The sequence below is a fragment of the Poecilia reticulata genome, chromosome 20 (assembly GCF_904066995.2).
Source record: "Poecilia reticulata chromosome 20, P_reticulata-male-v2, whole genome shotgun sequence".
Lineage (NCBI taxonomy): Eukaryota > Metazoa > Chordata > Actinopteri > Cyprinodontiformes > Poeciliidae > Poecilia > Poecilia reticulata.
The window spans coordinates 15,219,299-15,239,938 of record NC_088849.1 but is presented as its reverse complement, the minus strand read 5'-3'; the positions used below and the strand labels follow the sequence as shown (position 1 = coordinate 15,239,938).

The following is a 20,640-nucleotide window of genomic DNA, read 5'->3' as shown; positions in this document are numbered from 1 at the left end:
CACTTATTCACATTAAATCCCATGACAACCACACTCATTGAGCGCTTTTAAAAAATCTGAAAAGTGTGGTGTGCCTTTCCATTCACTTTCCTTAAATCCGATTAGCAGAGTTGAAATCCATTGCAGCCAATTTCCTCTAAAAGACAGCTAGTTGGTAAATAAAGTCCACCTTTAACTACACTAACCTCAGTATTAATCCAGGTGTTCTGTGAAGGTTTAAACATGGTGCTTGTAACAACAAAATGTCTAAAAGGAACCAGCAGAAAAAAACAGAAGAGCTCTCCGATCAGCATCAGTTTTGGTATTCTTTATTAAAATACTGCTGTACACACAAATATTGCAAAATATTTGAGACAAGAACACAAGAGGGGCATAAAACATACTAAGATGGTGACTGTAGGTGTGTTGCTGTGAGGGGAACTGGTGGGGGGGGGGGGTTTGACCCTAAAGGTAAATGGAGTGTGGTATAATGTGGAGTACAGTGATTAAACACTGACATCACGTTGGCTGAGTCCAAAGGTATATGGGTGTGTTTGTAAGCCTGTGTGAGGGATTTCTAAAGCACCACATTCACCAAATTTGTTTTATTCTTTTTCCGTTCATTGATTTCACTAAGAGAGGAAGTAGTTCATGATCCAACACAGCTCCCTGCGCATCTGTTGCCCCCCAAGAACAGATCATTTCATATTTTCCTTAATATTTAGAGAAAATGACAACAATACAACAATGGTAGCGTAATTCGTGTTTGTTGACTATTGTGTAATAAAACAACGGTGTAAAAGAAAAAATCTAATCATTGGTTTTAAATGAGACTGGATTAAGCTTCAACAGCGTTTTTTTTGTTTGTTTGTTTTTTTCACCTCCGAATTAAAGTAAAAATGAAAACTGATCTGTGCTTCGGGGCAACATGAACCGCCTGACGGCATGATCCCGACAATCAACAAAACTTTTAACAACCTAAAACCTCCATCTGAAGACGTCCCGCCCAATGACAGCCAAAGACATTCAATCATCAGGGCTGGGAGTGAGGGAGGGAGGGGGCTCCGGCCGCTTGTCATCCTGAGAGAAAATCCGAGTGCGAAAGCTGCATCTCCAGCCTGTTCGTATCTCATGATCCTAAAAAAAGTCAAATAAAACTAAAAGTCGGTGTGTCCCCCGCACACCCCGTCCTCCTTCGCCTCCTTTCACCTAAAAACCCCAGCTGGAATTGGTCCACAGAGTATTAAAGAGCAACAGTGAGGCGAAACCTGATTGGCCTCCTGTGCAATCTTGCACAACAGCTGAGCAGAGAGAAAAAAGCAGCTGGTTAAAAAGTCGCAAAGTATCAATTTTCTTCCAAAACTAGACCCCCCACCACCCCGCCCCCAGCCGAGGGTCGAGTGAAGTTTGGGATTATAGCACAAAAAAATAAGGAAGATAAAGACAGAGATCGGGGACACTGGGGGGTGAGGAGACCAAAGGAGGGGGGGACAAATTAAGGACATTCCATGAAGAGGCAGCTGTGGCTCGCTGACCTGAAACAGCCACAGCAGAGTCCGATAGCCACAAGGTGGCTGCTGCATATGTAACATTTGAGCCTCAGGAGAAGACATGTCTTCCTCAGATCCTGGTCCCAAGCCCACCTATGTCCGCCCTCTCACATACCCGCGAGTATGAGCCTCACGGTCTGCTGTAGAAAAACATCTGAAATCCATTCTACTCCCCCACCCCCAGTTTCGCAACCCTTCCCAGCTTCCCAAGTGGTTAGTCCTTTCAAACAGGGAACCGGCAGTCGAGGCTGAGCTGGGCTGGCCCGTCGCAGCGGAAGCCTCGAGTGGCGTGTCCTCTGAGTGCGTCAGAATGAAGGGGTGTGGTCTCCAACCGGCAGAGAGGGATGTTTCCGTGTCCATGTGTGTGTGTGTGTGTGTGTGTGTGTGTGTGTGTGTGTGACCTTTAGCTCTCTGTGCACCCAGGAGGCCACTCACGATTTCATAAAAATAACAAAAATTTAAATCTTAGTGCATCCTCCTCCACAAAAAACGAAAAAAAAAAAAAAAAAAACATCCCCAGCTGTAGAAATAAACAATAAAAGCAGGAAAAAATGTTTCTCGTTTTGTTCCCCAAAATTTTTTTTAAAAAAAATGTCATTCATCACAGCTTCCATGTTAGTCTTATTTTCCTCTTCTTTTTTTTGTTTGTTTGTTTTTTGTTGTTTTGTTTTTTTCCAATTTTCAGCCACAAAAAAAATATATATATGCTTTACAAAAGTGGTTCCTGGTGGACAGGAATCAGTGTATGTGACTGAGGTTCACGAAGCCCCGCCTCGCTGCCTTCGCTGTGCTGATGTCTGAGAGCCTGGTCCTCCGCTGTAGTGCAATGGTGCGCTCCAGGTCTGGGCCCCATAGGGGGCGCTACAGAGAGCCAGCGGCTGCGGCCTGCAGCTCCTGGAAGGTGCTGTCGAAACAGCGCTTCAGGTCCGAATAGGTGACCACCAGGACGCTCTTCTCATCCCGGGACACCAAGCTGATCTTCTCAGGAACACCCGCGTCCAGCTGGACACACACACACACACACACACACACACACACACACGCTAAGTAACAGAAAGCATGACAGGAGCGGACACGTGATCTGTGCTCAGGGACTGAACATGCAGAATGTTTGGTGAGAACACATGAGTACTTCTATATTCAGACAAACATTGAGCTGAAAGTGTGATTTTGTCAAGTACTTTAAGTATAGGTGTAAACAGATATGGTTAAAAAAGAGGAACAACAAGATCTAGTGATAAATCTCATTCTTATATTTCAGAATTTAGAAGTAGCTATTCATGAGAATCACTGAACAAGCCAAGCTTAAACACTTGTTCGCTATGTAGGACCAAAGAAGTAAAACGGCGAGGTTTGTGATTTTTGTCAAAGAAAATCAAGTAAATATAGTGTTTGACTAAAAAAGTCTTTTTTATTTCCAGTCTTCTGCCACTGCTTGTTGGCTTTAATTGCGTTTCTTATTTAATGGAAACGCGGCAATTGTGAAATTGCATTTTTTTCGACATTTGCAGAATATTTTTTTCCTTTCTTAAATCCATGTTTTGGGTTCAGCATCAGAATCATCTGAGCATTGAAACCTCAAACTTTACACAAAGCCAATTTGGTAAAGCTAAGTGTCAAAATGTCATGAATATACATTTATTTCTAGACACTATTCAGACAAGTTATCACACCATCTTAAAAAAAAAATCAGAAGCCTCTCGTTCGATTGTCAAGACTGTCTAAATTGTAGCAAGTCTGACTTTTGAGAAAAAAGATGTCTCACGTCTGGTTTGGCCTTTTTGTTTTAATTTTTAAACATCTTAGAGACAAGAACTTAAAGCTTATTTTGTTTTATTTTGGAGCGATAACTACTGTTAGGACTGGACAAAAAAAAAAAAAAAAAAAACATTCTACAAGTTTAATATTAATTTAATCTGAATTCATGTGACTGAATTGAAATCTGACTCGATTTTATTTTGATTTTTAAAATGGAAATATAGAGACCTGGAACTTATTTGACCTCAGATTTCAGTATCTTATACTGTTTTAGTAACCGCACTTTGCCGCCGTTGAATTAAAAACACAAACGTATTCGATGTATTCAGCTGCTGAATTGCAAAGGAGAAGTTTTCACTGACTTTGTTGAGGCAGGAGACAATATGGCTGAGGTCAATCCACGGCGTCCCCGCCTCCGTCACCTGGTGGAACAGGTGATCCCGGAAAAGCTTCAGCAGGTAGCGGTCGCCGGTCTCCGACCACGCCGGGTCCTTCTGAAACCTGATCACACAGCACAAGATTTACGGAGCAGAAAAAAAATAAACAAACACCAAGAGGTTCAACATCATCCAGAAAAAGAGGTCATGATCCTTACTCAGGCCGTTCGTTGATGGTTCCCAGTTTGGCAAGCAGGCGGAAAAGGCGACCATTTTGCACCTCCTGGAAACCAAAACCAGACGTTCTGTATTAGTCGACAGCTTCTATGACAATTATTGAATGTCAAGTTTTAACATAAACGAAATCTTTGAAAATTATTAAACAAAATGGACGTTAATAGAAATGGAGAAGTCCAGTGAACTAATTAGAGTGCCTTCTGGTTTAATAAATATAAACGTATGATACTAAAAACAGGAACTGCTCCACATTTATAAGTAAATTATACTTTTGCACAGTGAGCAATGCTGGAGCGCAAGTGAGGAATAACTGCCCAAAGAGAGAACAACGTATGAATAAATAATTGTGGTCTTCATGAAGAAAGCACGTGCAGGCCCTAAAAAAAACTGAAATGTTCCCAGAAACTGAAAGTCCCATCGTTTGACTTTCTGTCCAAACAAGGTGTAAAGTCCCCGCTTCTAGCAGCTCCCACAAGATACTTCCTTTTTACTAAAAACAGAGCAGAAGTCACCGCAACATACTTCATCATTCATGCAGCCTCATCTCAAAACCAAGACAACAGTGACAGAGTAGTTTTGATGCAGGTTAATTATCCAGAATGAAAACTCTGTTACTTTTCCCCCTAATGCTCGGCTTGAGTTTCCATCGGTGCAGATCCGGGCCTTCATAAGCTGTTTAAAAATCAAAGGTTAATGCTGAGAATGCCGTTTGCTAAAGATGCAAACAAGATGTTGACAAAACCCTGTTTCACCATGAGGATGATGTGGATGTAGGGTGAGAAGCACTGATGTGTTTATATGTAGGTCAAAAGTGTAATTTTCCTCTGGTTATTTTATATAAAATTAAAAAAAAATGTTGTACTCCACAAAGTGGATTTTTATGTGTGTATATATATATATATATATATATATATATATATATATATATATATATATATATATATATATATATACACACATATATATATATATATATATATATATATATATATATATACATACATACACATAAAAATCCACTTTGTGGAGTACAACATTTTTGTACTTTTTCACTTTACAATTACATCCTACTTTGTGGTGTTGTATCACATTAAAAATAGTTTTTTCTGTTATATAGTAATAAAGAGCTAAAATATTTAGTAGTTTTGCAAAGCACGGGCGCAATAAATTATTACTATTGCCAAGAATAAGTTCCCTGAAAACTTCACGACATAATTTGCATAGCCGGCGTATTGCAATTAACAGATGTGAAACTAAAAAGATTGCAGGAAAATGCAGATATTAGATCAATGGTTCAAATTAGCCAATCAGTACTGAGAATTATGCAAACGTTCGTGTTGCTTGGTTTTTAAAAGTTTCTCAAAAACGACCAGCCTTAAAAACTGCTACATTCCCAACCACAGCTTCAAGAGTGACCCAACAGCAGTGTGGCAATGGCCCACAAAACACAATTTGAAAAGGAGCAGAAGTAAAGAGAGGCATGTGAACCCCAGTGAGTTGTTGGTATTGATGCATGCAAGCAGTCTACAACTTCCAACAATATATAGGAAACCACATGTTCATTTTTCACGCTATAGCTCCTGAATGTTTTGAGTCCTTCTTAGTTAGGTTCTTAGTCACCTCTGAAGACTCAGTGGAAAGAAAGCTAAATGTGCTAAAAATATCTGCTGCCATGATTAAAAACTTATTTTCCCATCCAAGACACAAGACATATATGTGGCACATAAAGAGGTTTTACAAAAGGAGCTATGGCTTTCATCTATTTGAACCGTTTGGAGCGCTGCGCGCATCCAACGCTCTCCACATGGACACTGAATTTAAACCAGACACGCCTGACGCTCAAAATGTGTTTGGTGTGGACACACCAAAAGCGCACACACGTCGAACTTGAAGCATCAGACGTGTTTTTGACACGCATAACGCATTTGGTGTGAACGGGCCGCAAGTGTCCTTCTGACAGAAGCCGCCCAAAATTTCCCCTCAGCTGAACTGAGCAGTTAAACTGTGGGAGCTGCATGAGCCTCAACGTTAATGCTAATTTGCTCAAATTTCCATATTTAAAAACGTGGATGGTTTCCCTTCAAACGATGGCTTTGCTCTTTTTTCATTGGACTGAATCAATTAATCAAGACTGTGAGGATTTACTAAAGCTTAAAGTGCCACAGCAAATTAAAATCCCGCTGTGATGAAAATGCGGAATTGCTAATAAATTAGGAAATGACTTATCTCCTTCTCTATGCAAGAGCTGCATTCATCAAAACAATACACTTCTGATGTTGTCAACACCAAAGACCTTTGTTAACAAAAGCCCTCCCAAGGCAAATAAACAGTACACCTAGTTTTATAGGAGGAGACATTGAGCTAACAAAGTTGAGCTGATAAACAGGAAACCCTCCCCACCGTCATAGAAACCAGCAGATTACAAGCAGGTTTTAGCAGTAGCAGGCGCAACAGATTACACATGTTAAGAGGGGTGCTTAAATGTGCAAAACTCTACGTATCTGTTCAACAACATGGTTAAAGCAAAGCCAGAACCCAAAATGCATAAATGTAGGTTAGAGTACACAAAGAAGCTGGGTGGATCCGCATTAAACCAGAGTCCAGGAAGGGAAGAGGAACTTGAGGCATGAAGGGGGAGAAACATGCAAAAGTTTCAGGGCAGTTATTTCACACATTCACACTAACATGGGGAAACTAACTTTTAGCAAAGATGTCAAAACCTTTTAATAAACTGTACAACATCCTGTATTCACAATCTTCCCTCTTTGCTTATTAAGCTCTTTCCTTGCACAGCGAGCATCATCCATTCACCAAGTTTCACGTTACCTTGGCAAGGTCCTCCTCGATGACGTCATTTCGCATCTGCGATGCATCGAGTTGCGTGTAGAATCGTGCCCCAATCATGGGCATGATGTCATTGACGCTGCGCAGCCGAGACTGATCAGTCAGCAGATACCTGCGTTCACAGGACAGCAGGTCAATGCTCGAAAATTAGGCGAGCTCTGTTCTCTAAAAATTTTAATATCAAACACTATTTTTACACGTTTGTGTGATGAGTCGTTACTCTGCTACAAAGACATCTGGCACCTCAAACAAAACATGGCAAAATGAAAGTTAGGAGGTTTTTCACTGTAATGGTCCGGTACCTGCGTAAACTGGGTTTTTATGATTTGTTTTAATATTCCAGCAGAACATGGAGGAAATAAACGTTGACCTTAATGCACTTTGTAATTAGGAAAAATTGATGTGAACATGTTGTTCTCCTCTTCAAAATGCAGAAGAACAGAATGTGACACTTGGGTTTCCTCAACTCCCACAGCGTTGCGCATTACGCCTGTACATTTCTAGTGGAGTCTTTCTACAATAGCCGTTTCATATTGTGATTTTATTCACTCAGTCGCTGCAGTTTTAAGTAAGCCATTGTTTACCTGCTTTGTTTTATCCCTAAAGTTATTGTTTGAGGAAAAAGACCAGACATTTCTTTTTCAAAACTAGGTGATTTGTAAAGGTTATTTTCTGAAAGGTGTGGTGGGCATTTGCTTTAGCAGCAGCTCAAAGAGTTTTGGGTTATCCCTCCACCAGACGTTCACCTCTACAGACTGAACCTGTGGCTTATTCGTTTTTCCAAAATGGCCCAACCCGACGAGGATAGTATGAAAAGCATTACATCAGTTTCTGTTTTGCAACAGATTCTCAGTTGTAGTGAAGTCAGGAATTTGACTGAGCCGTTAAAAGTTTTCTTTAGCAGCTCCAGGCCTGTGTCTAGCATAGAAGCTAAAAAAGAAGATTATGTAGAAGACTATATATGATTAAAGACTTTTACTTTGCTTTAGATTCAATGGCCAATAGAGGACCGTAGTTTATTTATGAAAATATGACAAAGGCCTCCATTTCCTGACCCTTTTTAGATGCGAGGCTCTCTGCTTTCAGTCATAGGTTCTTCTGGGAACCTAAACATGAAAACTGTACAAAAACATTGCTTCTTGGAAATATTTTTCTTTTTATTCCAACTGATTTCTACGCTTGTTTTTTGTTTTTTTCCCCTGCGGTGGTAATTGTTTGGAAGCGTCTCTAAAAAGTGGTTTCGTGTGACCTACAGTGTTCATGCACACCCTCTTACAGAATAAGGTTCTTGAGGTCTGAAGAGTAGTTTATAGAAACCAGCTCCATGGCCTTCTGCAGGTTCTCCCTCTGGATTCCAGCCAGCGAATTACAGGCCAAAGCCAGCACCACCTTGCCCAGGGAAACTAGATCTGCTTGCTGCGTGGCAAAGACACACAGATACATCAATGTTGATACAGCGTGACACTTAAGATTTTTCAACACTAAATCCGGATGTTGTTTATATCACGGGGTAAACCCGGTTGTTGCATAAGTACCTGGTATTGCGGCATCAGGGCAAGATGATTGGTCTGACTGTTGTCAAATGTTAAGACATCAAACACCCCGACGCAGTTCACCCGTAACCTTAAGATAAAAGACCTTCATTAGTTTGCCTGCGTGTCTTGTGCCGAGTGATTGACACGACTCGGTGGTAAAAAAAAAAAAAAAAAAAAAAAGGAAGTCAAAAGTAAGCATCTCTGTTTAACATATTACTTTACAGGAAGCCTGATTTTAAATAACATAACTGATGCGGCTGGGTTAAAAGCCATCTAAGGTGAGCAGAATCAGGCTTTAATAATAACACAAGCGGACGATTGATGTAGACTAAAAGTGTCAATACCTGGTTTTACCAGTGATGAGTATTTTGCTGGGGTCCATGACCCGACAGGCAAGACCGGCCGTGTGGATGGTCCGCAAGGCCGAGCTTAGCTGGACGATGTAGGCCCAGATCAGCGACTCCGGCAGAAGGCCTGCATGCTGCCGCGGTGGCGGAGGTTCATGTTGCCCTGTGCAAGATTAAAAAGAAGAAGAAGAAAAAAAAAACTGCTTTATCACACAGAAACAGATCTTTGAGGTAGACATTTCTGATGAACTAAACCTCAAACTGTCAGCTTCCTCTGTGATAATCAACAGATCTGTCTGGCAGATGTAATATCAGTGGTGTTAGAAAAACACAGAGAAACATTTAGATCAGTTCAATTTAAATTTAGGGGTTAAAATTGATCTAAACTATTACTTGCAAGCAGCTACCAGTTTAGCCGAGTGTGAACAGAGGTAGACATATTTAACAGAAGATTATGATTTATTTAACTTTATTTTATTTTCTATCAGTGGAAAGTTTTTCCTTCAAATCTAGCCAGCAGCTGTGTGCAACGGCAGCAGCTGAGAAAGCGAAAGGGTGTGAGCTGTAAGAAATATCACAGTGTGATGCATATGGCTGAAAAGGAGTTGGGCAGTTTTACACTTCATGCTGGGAGTTATTTTTTAGCATTTTCTCCTCGTGTTTGTTCCCTACAGAGCGCATAGAGGTTTCTTATCAGTTTCTGCTGCAGACTAGATCTACGTGAGCGTGGTTTTGCTTCCTCTCTTCAGTCATTCCTGTAGGCAGTCTGATCAGCAGCGCCTGCCCGGGATCACTTTCAGCCACAGTTTCCTCCAGATCCACAAGTCTTTAAAAGAAACTTGGCAGCCAACTGTCAAACTGGAACTACAAACAGCTCCCTCAAAGAGATCGTTTGGGTTTTATGGCGTAAAGCTCGCTGGCAATATCATCAGTAACAGTTCCCGTACCTGTGGTGGAGAGAAGCGCTAGCTGCAATGAGTTACTAGAAATGTGAAGAAATACCTCAGAGCGGTGGATGGCTAGCGCCTACTTAGACAGTGACATTTTTAATGATTTTCTCAGAAATTAAGTTGATGTTACTTAATTTCTGTGAATATATTCATATATTCACAGTTTTTATTTTTTTATTTTTGGTACACCTCAAACACAGAAATGTGCCATTTCACATGGTCAATAAATAAAAGCGATATGCCACCAAATATATGAGAAACAAAGCTCAAATTTTCTTTTGTATGTTAGATTATTACACTAATTTATTATAACTATGATGAAGCCTTCGCTAATCTTTCTGTCATGACAGATTATTGATAAACTGTGGACATCGAGAGAAGTGGAAATGTTCCGAGAGACCAAAATTATCATTACAATGTGCATCTATGGCACTAGAAAATCATCAAATGATCATTAGAAAGTAACCCATCAATCAGTTCCTTGCCATTGTGCTTTGCACACATTAATATAGCAATGACGTGTACAGATGTGTGGCGTGTCTAATGACTTAAATATTAGAACCAGAAGAGATGTCACACTGTGTGCAACAGAAATCAGTGTTGCCAAGTTGTGCAGAGAAAATAGGCTTTAATTACTTTTACAAAGCATCCTAAATTAGCATAATATCACAGTTCCTGTTTATTGCCTTTACAGTAAGCAGACCTTCACCTTACCAACCGCCACTTCTGAGTCAAGACAAACATAATTAGATCTTTAAAGCGTGCAACAGAATTACTTTGATGCAATACCGTCAGCTTCCTAAAATCTTCTGACATCTCAAGAGCATGAACGTAAAAGCCAACACGCCATCATAGAGTCGCTTCTTTCTGGAGCGTCTTGGATAACTCCTGCCACTTCCAACTTTAATTTTAAACACCACACCAGGTCTGAGAACAGCCAACCTGTCCCTCGTTCAGTAACAACAGCCACACTGAACAGCATTGCTGTTTTGCAGCTTTACTGTCAGCTGCATCAAGCTGCCTTGCCCAAATCGTTTCAGGGAAAATGGTTGCAGTGGATAATGCAGTCAGGCGCCTCAATTGACCTGATTTAGCAGAGTTGCACGGCCGTTCTTAAGCTGAGTTAACTATCTGTTTTTGTTTTTTGGCAAAAGTCTTAACTTATTATGCTGTTTACCTTCCCCTGCTGAGGATTCATTTACCTTTTCACAATCTGAATGAGGTCTATGACATCTGTCCACCTGAGGTTAAAAACGTCACATCCAAACTGTCCCTTTAAGACTCAAATAAAACATTACATACATGTTTGGTATGAGCTGGTCTAGATGCAACACCTCCGAGACAAAAACACACATCTAAATAGATGCATAGCAATTACCTCATTATCAAACAAGTCAACAAAAGCTGAATGTGAGAAGCAGAGCGATGATGTGTGGTGCCTGAGGTGAAGCTGATTCTATTTCAGAGCAAAGAGAAAAAAAATATATGAAAAAAAAAAAAAAAAAAAAAAAAAAAAACTCACCCCACTTCCTCTTTGTGAAGTATGAGTCCGCCGCTGGGTCATTAAAATGCCTGCTGAACATCGTTTCTGCACCTGCATGGAAGTCGTATGAGAAGACCAGTGCTGGGGAGACAAAAAGAAAGGAGGGGAGCACAAAAGTAAGAAGTCAATAATAACAACAGAACTAGATAAATAAGGTTCTTCAGCTGACCTGAAAACACATAAGCCCAGAATTTTACAACAGAGCTCCACATTTATGACCACAATCAACATCAGCCTGAAACACGTTCACAAAAACATTTATAAAAAAAAAAAGGTAAACAGACAGACACAGGATGTGCACTGCAAACTAATAGCACACACTCACAGTGGTCTCCAAAGGCCTTTGTGGTGAAGACCTCTCTAAGTGTCACCGTGTTTGAGTGCTGAATCTTCTTCCACATGTCTACCAGCATCATACACTTTGTATTAACAAGGCGGAAACCTGGTCGGTTGAAAGAACAAGAAAAAAACAACAAGACATTTAACATGTGTGAACAAATGTGTGACAGCACACCTACATGAAGAGAGTTTGTTACTGTAAAGAAAGAGAAGAAACTCCAGCAGCTTATGGCTCATAGCTTCATGCTTGATATTTTGGGGGCACTTTATGAAAAGGCTGTCATGAGCTACTCATATAAAAAAAATAAAAAGATCAATATTCTGTCAGTGCTTCACGTTCTGTGTAAAATGTACACATTTATTACCGTGTATCCTCCTCAGGCAGTATGGCAGGTCATCCTTGCTGTTGACCGCCTTGTAGCAGGAGGTGATGTAGCTGAAGTTGCTGGTTTTCTGCATGCGGTTCGGCGGGGGGAGAGGCTCGAGGGGAAACAGGCTGTGGTAGCTGTCCACTTCAGACGGTACGTCTAAAGGAAGCAGTTACCAAAAGAAGTCAGGACACTGATTACGCACATACAGACACACAGTAATGCCACAAAAAAAAAAACATTCATATCTCTTGGAACGTCACGTTTTGTCACATTAAAATCAGACTTCAATGTATTTCAACCAGATTGTAAGTGATTAGATCGGTACAAAGTGGTACTTATCGAGAAGGTTAAAGGATAATGTCAGATGGTTTTGATTTTTCTGGTTCCAGATCGAAGGTTTTGACACTTCGATCGTAGCTCAGGCTGTATGTTTAGGGACGTCGTCCTTCTATCTTTCCATCACCCAACATTTTCATTTAGGTGGATGGCCACGTATCGTTACGTTTTCAAGATTCATTTCATGTTTTTTAAAGACGACTTAAAAGAGTTCTTTGAGAAGTCTGAAGCTTAGTTAATTTTTTATACCCTGGCCATGTTATAAACATCCCGTGAATTATATCCTTCATCTCCATGCTTGGTCCTCATGATGTTGTTTGCTCACAAACGTAATCCTGCTTTTGGAGCGCTCTCCGGCCCACTTGGCGGTACATCATCGTTCATTTCAACTCAACCAAGACCAAGGCTTTTAGGTAGACCAGAGTTTGTCACTTGGTCCGCATCAGACATCAAACTGTTTGATTAAAGTGGATTAAACCAGGTTGGTGTGAATGCACCCAAAGTCCATGCCACACTCCTCAGATTTTTACCAGAAATAATTTCAGAAATCTATAAAGGTGCCTTTTCCTGCCGATTTGGACATACACTTTTTGGTGTGGCTCTATCTCATAAAGTTCAAAAAGAAAAACACATCAAGGTTTGTGGTCAAAGCTTTTTAAGGTGCAGCAATTAGAAATAAAATATTGAAGAACAATCATATTTTAATCCTTAGAATCGTCAATTGCATATTTTATAATAGGGAGGAGGAAAAAAAAAAACTGTGATTCATCATGTTTTAGCAACCACCAGCGACGAGACAGTCTACCTGGGTTCTCTGAGTGGTCGATTTGGGCCATGGTTATCAGGTGCCTGTGAATCAGCTCCTGATTGTCGAAACAAAACGGGAATTTTCACCAAAGATCTCCAACACAAAACAGAAGACAGATGCTGCTCGGTGAAACTGCGAGGAGGACAACTTAGCGATCGATACCTGTCGGAGCTCATCAGCCATGAAGAAGGACGGGGCATTGGCTTTCGGCTGCATGTAAGCCACATGAGGGGCAGTGGGGGGGTAGATGTGGAAGGTAGGAAACACCTGCAAGAAACCAGACATACCAGCTTCCCATTTATCAAGAAATGAAAACCGTGCAGATGATGATATGAACTTTGTTGGGGGTTTTGTTTTTCCAATATGAACTTCTAAGACGATGTGAAAGGAGGAGGAAACAAAACTTTGTCTGCATTAGGTGTCAAACTGTAAGCTCATTAAAGAAATAACGCGTTAAAACCTAGTAGACCATAACAAAATGAAACGAAGTGTCAGAAAAAGAGAGTTTGGGACTTTTAATGTGTCATGTTGCGTCTTTGAGATTGCTTAAAACTTGTATTTCAGCGTGCGTTGTGCTTTTCGTACCATCCCTGCCATTGGCACTGGGGTGTTATCTGTGTAGAAGTACGTTGTCCCGCCTACGGTCTCTTTCTGGATGATGTGGGCGCCCTGGTCGGCCGCAGTGGTGGGCACCATGTAGTTGGCGGGGTTTGGGGTATGACTCCGTCGACGAGGGGCAGGTGAGGTGTGAGGTGTGATCTTTGGGGAGTGGAGAGGAGATGATCCAGCAGACAAAGACATACCTAAAAATAAAAAATAAAAAAATATGAGTCTTACAAAATACTGGCCAAAACAGGTAGAATAGTCACAGTTTAAGGAAGTTAACATGCAGGTCAAATGATAAAATTACAGATAAGCACATCCTACGTGGTATTTAACAGAAATATACCCTCACCTGGCGCCAAAGCAGCTGTGGAGCCACCGAGGCCAGGATGAGCAAAGAGCGGAGAAGGGAAGGGCTGAACCGCAGACTGCGTCATGGCAGCCATTCGCGGAGCGCCCTTAGGGATGAACTCACTTGCAGCGGGGTTAGGAGCCTATTGGTATGAGTCAAATATAGAAGAATTACGTGAACAAAAATAGAGACGATGTGAGGCTCAGGCTCCAAGAGCCGCTTCATGTAAACACACAGCTTCGTTTTCTCACCTTTCTCCTCTGGGAAATGCTAAGAGCACCAAAATCACTGAACAGTGACGAAGTCGAGGAGTTTACCGGATCTGTCGGGGATCGAGAATTACAAGCTGAGCTTTCAGTCATCTCAAGACAAATGTTATCTGGTCTGTTCAGGGAGTCTGTTCGTTTTAGACCAGCTTTCATGGCCAAAGGCACAGACATCCAAGATACCCATAAAATCTCATTACTGGCAATTTGCAGTCAGAAACTGAACAAAATAAAGACACAACGCTAAACTGTTAAAGCTGGATACAGAAGATTACGTCATTATGACTATTATCAGGTATTCAGAGAAATTTATTTTCATTACATTTTGGAGGCAAAATGCGAGCACTTTCTGGTTTGTTCAGATAAATCTTCAATGATCGCATTAACTCAAAGCACCAAGTTTTTTCACTTGTTTTGTTGTAATAACGGTTTCATTATCTCTATATCTTGAAAAAACTTCATGTTGCGCTAACTTGACAGGATAACCAAATATTTCCTTTATATTCAGATTTAAAAAATCTCAAGTTTTCCCCAAAGACAACGTGCTCTAGAGCTCCTTTTGATATGATAAAGGCATCAGTTACAATACCAAGACCTCAGACTTTTGTCATTTTCATCTTTTCGTTATCTCCTTAAAACTCTTACACACAATTGGTGGAAAAGTATACATTTATAAAGTCATGAAAGTTTCTCCATACATAAAAATGACAAAAGGTAATTTCCACATATTTCCATACGTTGCAGGAACTTTGTGAGGGAGCCTTACCATGAGTGCTGTGGCTGAAATTCTTGGTACCATCATTGAGAAGACTGGGAGAGCTGCTGCTGGTAGTCATTCGCTAAACACAAAAACAATTGTCACAACAACAAAAAGTATTTATATAACCCACATTTATGTGCATCATGAATCCTAAATACTAACCGGTTTCAATTACTGTCCAAAACTCACCTAAAATGCATGCAAACCATTTATTTGTAACTCTGTGTAATGCAATATTTATGCTGTAACATACAAATGTAACAAACTTTTTTAGGATGGAGGTAATTATTTCAAATATTTGTGTTTCATATTATAGCAACAATCTACAGTTAAGATATTGTATTACACTGCCATGTAAAAAAAATATGAACATATACTTTCATACTTTTCTAAGGTTAAACAAAAACATCAGATGTTTCTAGCAAAGCCTTAAAACTAAGTAAATTAAACATAAAACATCTTTCTTTTAATGACATAATGGCTATTGAATTGAATTTGTATAAAACTTCAACTGAAGTGAAATATGTTTTTCTTTACATGCACAAATATATTTTTTTGTACATTTTTTTAGATTGTTATATTCAGCCAGTTTTCCTCAAAGCAAAATTATTAACTTTAACTAACCTGGGAAAAAATTTATAGGTCTTTCTAAATTTCGAGAGTGCCTCAATTATTTGCTTAACTAAAAGAGATTTGCTGATCTCTTTTAGTTAAGACACACCTGAAAGCAACTAACTGCGACATAATTGCCATGGGAATCATAAGGGCGCGTCTACTTTTAGGAAGCTCTTGTTGAGCCTTAGTTCAATAATCATGACACCATCTGTTATGTTTTGCCTTTCAAAAGCATAATACCCATTAAAAAACTAATTTACACTTACTCATTTCATGATTTCAGCCTTCATATTTGGTTGGGATTTTTTGTGATGGATCATCACAAATTGTGACGCAGAAGGAAAATTACAATTACTTTTCTTTATTTTTTTATTGAAACTGAAAAGTGTGGATGTTCTGGTTTGGGCAACTTGACTGTGAGAGCAAAATGTTTTAGCTTCTGATCCCAAAGAAAAAAAAAACATCTTCAAGGTAAACTTGCTTAAACTAGTTGACGGTTAGACTCAAGATTTGCACGACATCCTGATTTGTTGAGTATATATAAATAAATAGATGCCCAGGCACTTCACGTGCTATTGATCTTACAATTCTCATCTCAACCAGGATAATAACTTCCCAATATTGGAAACCTAAATAACAACCCCAATGTCGATAAAATAAAGTCAGATTTGACAGGACAGAATATAATGTGCCAATTAAAGAGTTCAAAGGCTACAGGTAGTCAAACCATAAGTCTTGTATTTGTCTGAAACGATACCAAGACGAAATTAAGACTTTTATAGATTCTTGCAAAGTAGACATCATGCGATAAAGAAGGTAGCTGTGTCAGCTGTTCTGGAGGTTTGTCATATAAATCAACTTCATGAATTAGATACATTTCTGAAATACACAGGGCTTAAAAGATCTGAAGGGGAAAATGCACTGTCTACAAAGGATAAACAGAGGGCAATTTCAAAATGGAACTGGAAACATGTGAAAACACAATGAAGCACCAGAGGAAATGTACCCTTTCTGGGTGGAAAATTTGCTGAGATTTTTCAGAAGTCTTCTGCAATGTAAGTTTCTACACAGAAAATTGCTGTGTTGAGGCAAAAGGGGGAAAAAATGCAAATTACATCCAAATGTTTGGTCTTGCCCACTGATCCTCCAGTTCTGGACTGACAGAAATGAAGGATTAGGGGGGGAAAAAATAAATTAACCATTTCATTTATATTCAAAACCTTAGATTCCAAACCTTCAACTCTAAACGGTGAGGAGAAAAAGTGTTTTGTTTCATTGGAAGCCTGTAAGACAGCACTTACCAGGAAGTGGCTAACTCCCTCCCTTCAACTGAAGACTGGACTGATGTGATTTACCTTTTTTTTTGTGATGAAGAAGCTGTCCGTTTTCAGACAAGAGGTGGAAAAATTCACACTCTTCTGGGAACTTTGGACTCAGTATATAACCTGTAAGATCAGATTTTTCATAACTAGGCTGTTTTTTTGGGGGGGGGGGGTTACTATTAACCAACTTTCTACCTGTGTAAGATGCTACTCTCTGTTCTAGTAGTTCAGTAGTTTTGTGGGGTTTTTTTTAAGTTTTAAGAAAACTGTAGAGTGCATTCAGCCAAAATGTAATGCCCACAATTTCCGAATAAAAACTGCATATTAAAAAAACCTGAAAAGGATGGCATGCATGTGCCATTTTTTTGTCTAAATAAAACCCAGTGAAACTAATTGCTTTCAGAAGTCGCACAAATAGTAAATACATTCCACCTGAGTGTAGTTGGATCTCTGAAAACAACTGCTCTGTGAAGGCCTTAGACATTTTTAAAAAATATTAGCAAACATCACAAAAACCAAGGAATACAGGGATAAAGTTGTGGGAAAATATCAAGAACGGTTTGGTGAGAAAACAACAGCTCAAGCCATTCAATCCATCGTCTGAGAACAGGAAAAGTATGGCACACCTACAAAGCTACAACGAACTACCAAAGACATGGCCGCATTAATCAGAAAAGCAGCCAAGAGCTCACAGTAACTCAGGAGAGCTCAGATGGTCGAGAATCTTCAGACAGAGTAATTAGTTGTACACTCCCCAAATCTGCTGTTTATGGCAAAGTGGAAGGTCACTGAACAAGTTGAAACAAAGATAGAAGAAGTTCATTCTGAAGATGGACACAGCAACAGGTGGAAGACAATGCTCTGGACAGATAAAAATAAGGGAGACTTTTTTTTTTATTTACACGCAAAACAGCATGTGTTTCGGGAAACCAAAACCATGTAAACACCCTCCCTAATGTAGAAGAATGACATCGTCATCATGAGGGGATGCTTTAATTTAATGACAGGGAAGCTGGTCAGACTTTATGGGAAGATGGATGGAGATAAAAGCAGGACAATCCTGGAAGAAAACATGTTATAAGCTGCAAATGAGCTGCATCTAGGGCAGAAGTTTAGTCTTGCAGGAAAACAACCTCAAAGTGGGTGCAAATATCTGCATGCCATTCTTCTCGGTTTTTCTTTTGAATCTGTATATCTTAAAAAAAAACAGTAAAATCCTATATGAGTTTTTCCCTTTGCTTCACAATTCTGCGTTACTGTGTGTTCCTTTAATAGACCAGAAATTCCAGTAAGGTATCCTGAAGCATGTGGTTGTTTTCTGCAAGATTTTTTATTTATTTTTTTTAATCGGATTAAGCGGATATCAACACTTTTGAAAGGTACGGGATTCTCGGTTTTTAGACTTAAATAAATTCTATTTAAAAAACATCTCAAAATGAGTTTAACTTTGTATTGTTGTCTTTTTTATTATTTTCTTAGTGGGTATTTCTTAATCCAAGTAATCCACGATAATTGGGAAAATTTCTGATTTTAAAATTCATTAAAACACTGACTTACTAGATGTGATAATAAGTGTTGTAGTAGAGTCACATTTGGTATCCTCAGCTGACACCGGAGGTGTCTTTAAATGTGTTTTAGTCGCCTCTAGTAGCAGCTCCATAAACTAAATAACCCCAACAAAAAACAACAAGAGCCTTTGGTGTCTTAAATACCTTCAGTTGATTTTTTTTAAAGATGGGTGTGTCAATATGTTGTTTTATTGATATACTGACGTATATCTTGTACCTGCATCATTGTATATTTCGACTCTGCAGGGCTTCCAAACCCATTGACGCCAATGAAGCTGCTGCTGAAATAAGAGTTGGTGAGATTGGCGTCGCTAAGGGCTGGACCCTCCATCCCTGGGACTGTGGACGACAAAACATAAAATAAGAGTCAATACTGACTGAAACCAGATTAATGTAACATGTAGTTACTTCTGCGCAGAGGTCCCAACAGTGATTACTATGAAAATGTGTAATTACCCAATTACAGGGCTAATTATAATGCATGTAAACACTGTAGACTCTTTCGGAGACAGCCACAAGGCGATATGCAGTAGATGTCTAAAAAGTTTTTATCACTGGGGGTTACTGATTTCCGTGTCCTTAAGTGTAAGTCGACCTACACAGTAACTACTGCACACCGAAACGTTTAAGTAAGTGTTAATTACAGTGTTTACCCCGAGAAAAGGGGCCACCAAAGAGCAAAAACAATGACAGCTAGCACTGCCATGCTAATGATGGCAAACGTAAGAGTTTTATCATCTATAAATGCACATAACTTTTAAAAAAAACCTGAATGATAACTAATATCGCAAGTACTAACATTTATTTACACATTGGAACCGAAGTCAGAAGTGAAAAAAGTTTGAGAAACAATCAAAGCAGCTAGCTTAGCTGATGCTAACTAGCCCACCCAGCTGTCATACAAAAACAACAGGCCTCACTCTGAGCTCCAGAAGTATATTTTTTCTTAAGCCTGTAATAACGGAGCCAGCGATCAAAGCATGTAAGCAAGTCAGAACTTTTCACAACACAGCCGAATAATACAGAAGCAGCTATGTACATAGCAAAGGGTTTCTATGTGCAAGTTAAATGTCAAGCACGCTGTTGTGAAGTAAAAAGGCCCAACTGAATCCTCGGACTAAATTTGAACATAGATCCGGAAGGCCCTTTGGAAAAGTCTGGCTCAATCAGCCCACCCTTGTGTTGCTTTGCTTAGTCTACTCACTGGTTAGCAGCTGCCCCTCCAAAGCCGTGCCTGTAGGCCCGAGTGCTTCGCTTTTCTTGGACACTCCAGTCCCTCCACCGCCTGGGCAGACCGTCGCCGTACCACCGAGGGAATACCCCGCTGGCGTCCCGCCACCTCCGGCCATGGGCAGCGGGACGGGGCTGCCGCCACCTCCGTGCAGCGACATGCTTCCCATGGAGGGATCCTCGTGCAGGAACTGGCACTCATCTCCGTAAAAGCAGGTTTTGTCTTTCGCGTAGTATCGGCAAAACTTCACCTTGACACTGGGTATCCCGGCACCCCCGAGCGGAGCAGCGGAAGGTGGAAGTCCGCTGTTCATGGCACCGCTGCTGCCGCCGCTGCTGCCGGAAGATACTCAACCATAGAGAAGAAGCGGGGAGCTAGCCTGCTAGCCAGCTACTTTACAAACACTTTCCCCTCAAAGTAACGGATCGAAATCAGTACAGCTCACGGAGAACACCGAGTTCCTCGCATTATGAATATAAAATGCATTTTGTTTTAAGTAAATATGACGGCATACATGAGGTCCTGCTCGTCGTTGGTGTCGCTATCCATGCAGCTGCCTTCCTTGCAGAGTAGCCTGTTGTTGTTTTCTGCTCGCACTCTGGCTGCTGAGCTACAGAGCAGTGAGTATGGCTCTGCATCCTGGGTACACCAGCGCTCACCTGCTGCTAGCACAACTTGCAGCAGTTATATTCATAACAACTAATGGGATTTACTGTTTTATTTTTATTGGATAATGGAAAAAGAAAAGAACAGGAATGAAGAGGAAAAAAAGAAGAAGAAAAGCGATGCGTTTTAAACACTTCAATAAAATGTGATGCAGACATGTTTCAAGAAAAAAACAAATATATTAAAAGTAACTGGATAGATTATATTACGGTCAGAACCAGCCCAATGCATACTAAAACTAAGCTTAAGCTTGGCAGCGTTACCAGTCAGTAAATGCAGCAGG

General features: G+C 40.2%; 1 protein-coding gene across 1 annotated transcript; it reads right to left on the bottom strand.

Annotated features, from left to right (window-relative positions):
- Positions 1-292: 292 nt before the first annotated feature.
- pan3 (poly(A) specific ribonuclease subunit PAN3) lies at positions 293-20,338 on the bottom strand. The gene is made up of 18 exons (XM_008396280.3): positions 19,665-20,338; positions 18,678-18,799; positions 14,962-15,034; positions 14,181-14,251; positions 13,930-14,071; positions 13,560-13,777; positions 13,137-13,241; positions 12,972-13,029; positions 11,825-11,986; positions 11,446-11,562; positions 11,100-11,201; positions 8,625-8,790; positions 8,281-8,368; positions 8,022-8,161; positions 6,728-6,857; positions 3,883-3,947; positions 3,650-3,788; positions 293-2,531 (listed from the first exon to the last, which is right to left on the bottom strand). The coding sequence occupies exons 1-18, from the start codon at positions 20,002-20,004 to the stop codon at positions 2,391-2,393; spliced, it is 2,379 nt and encodes a 792-aa protein (XP_008394502.1). The 5' UTR covers positions 20,005-20,338; the 3' UTR covers positions 293-2,390.
- Between the last annotated feature and the right edge of the window lie 302 nt (positions 20,339-20,640).

Bases quoted from the DNA above. Each gene is read 5' to 3' on its own strand.
- pan3 (XM_008396280.3), bottom strand. From the start codon at position 20,004: ATGAACAGCGGACTTCCACCTTCCGCTGCTCCGCTCGGGGGTGCCGGG. The intron at 14,072-14,180 runs GTGAGAAAACGA...TCATACCAATAG, and splicing joins GCATTTCCCAGAGGAGAAAG to GCTCCTAACCCCGCTGCAAG. The intron at 13,778-13,929 runs GTGAGGGTATAT...TTTTATTTTTAG, and splicing joins CACAGCTGCTTTGGCGCCAG to GTATGTCTTTGTCTGCTGGA.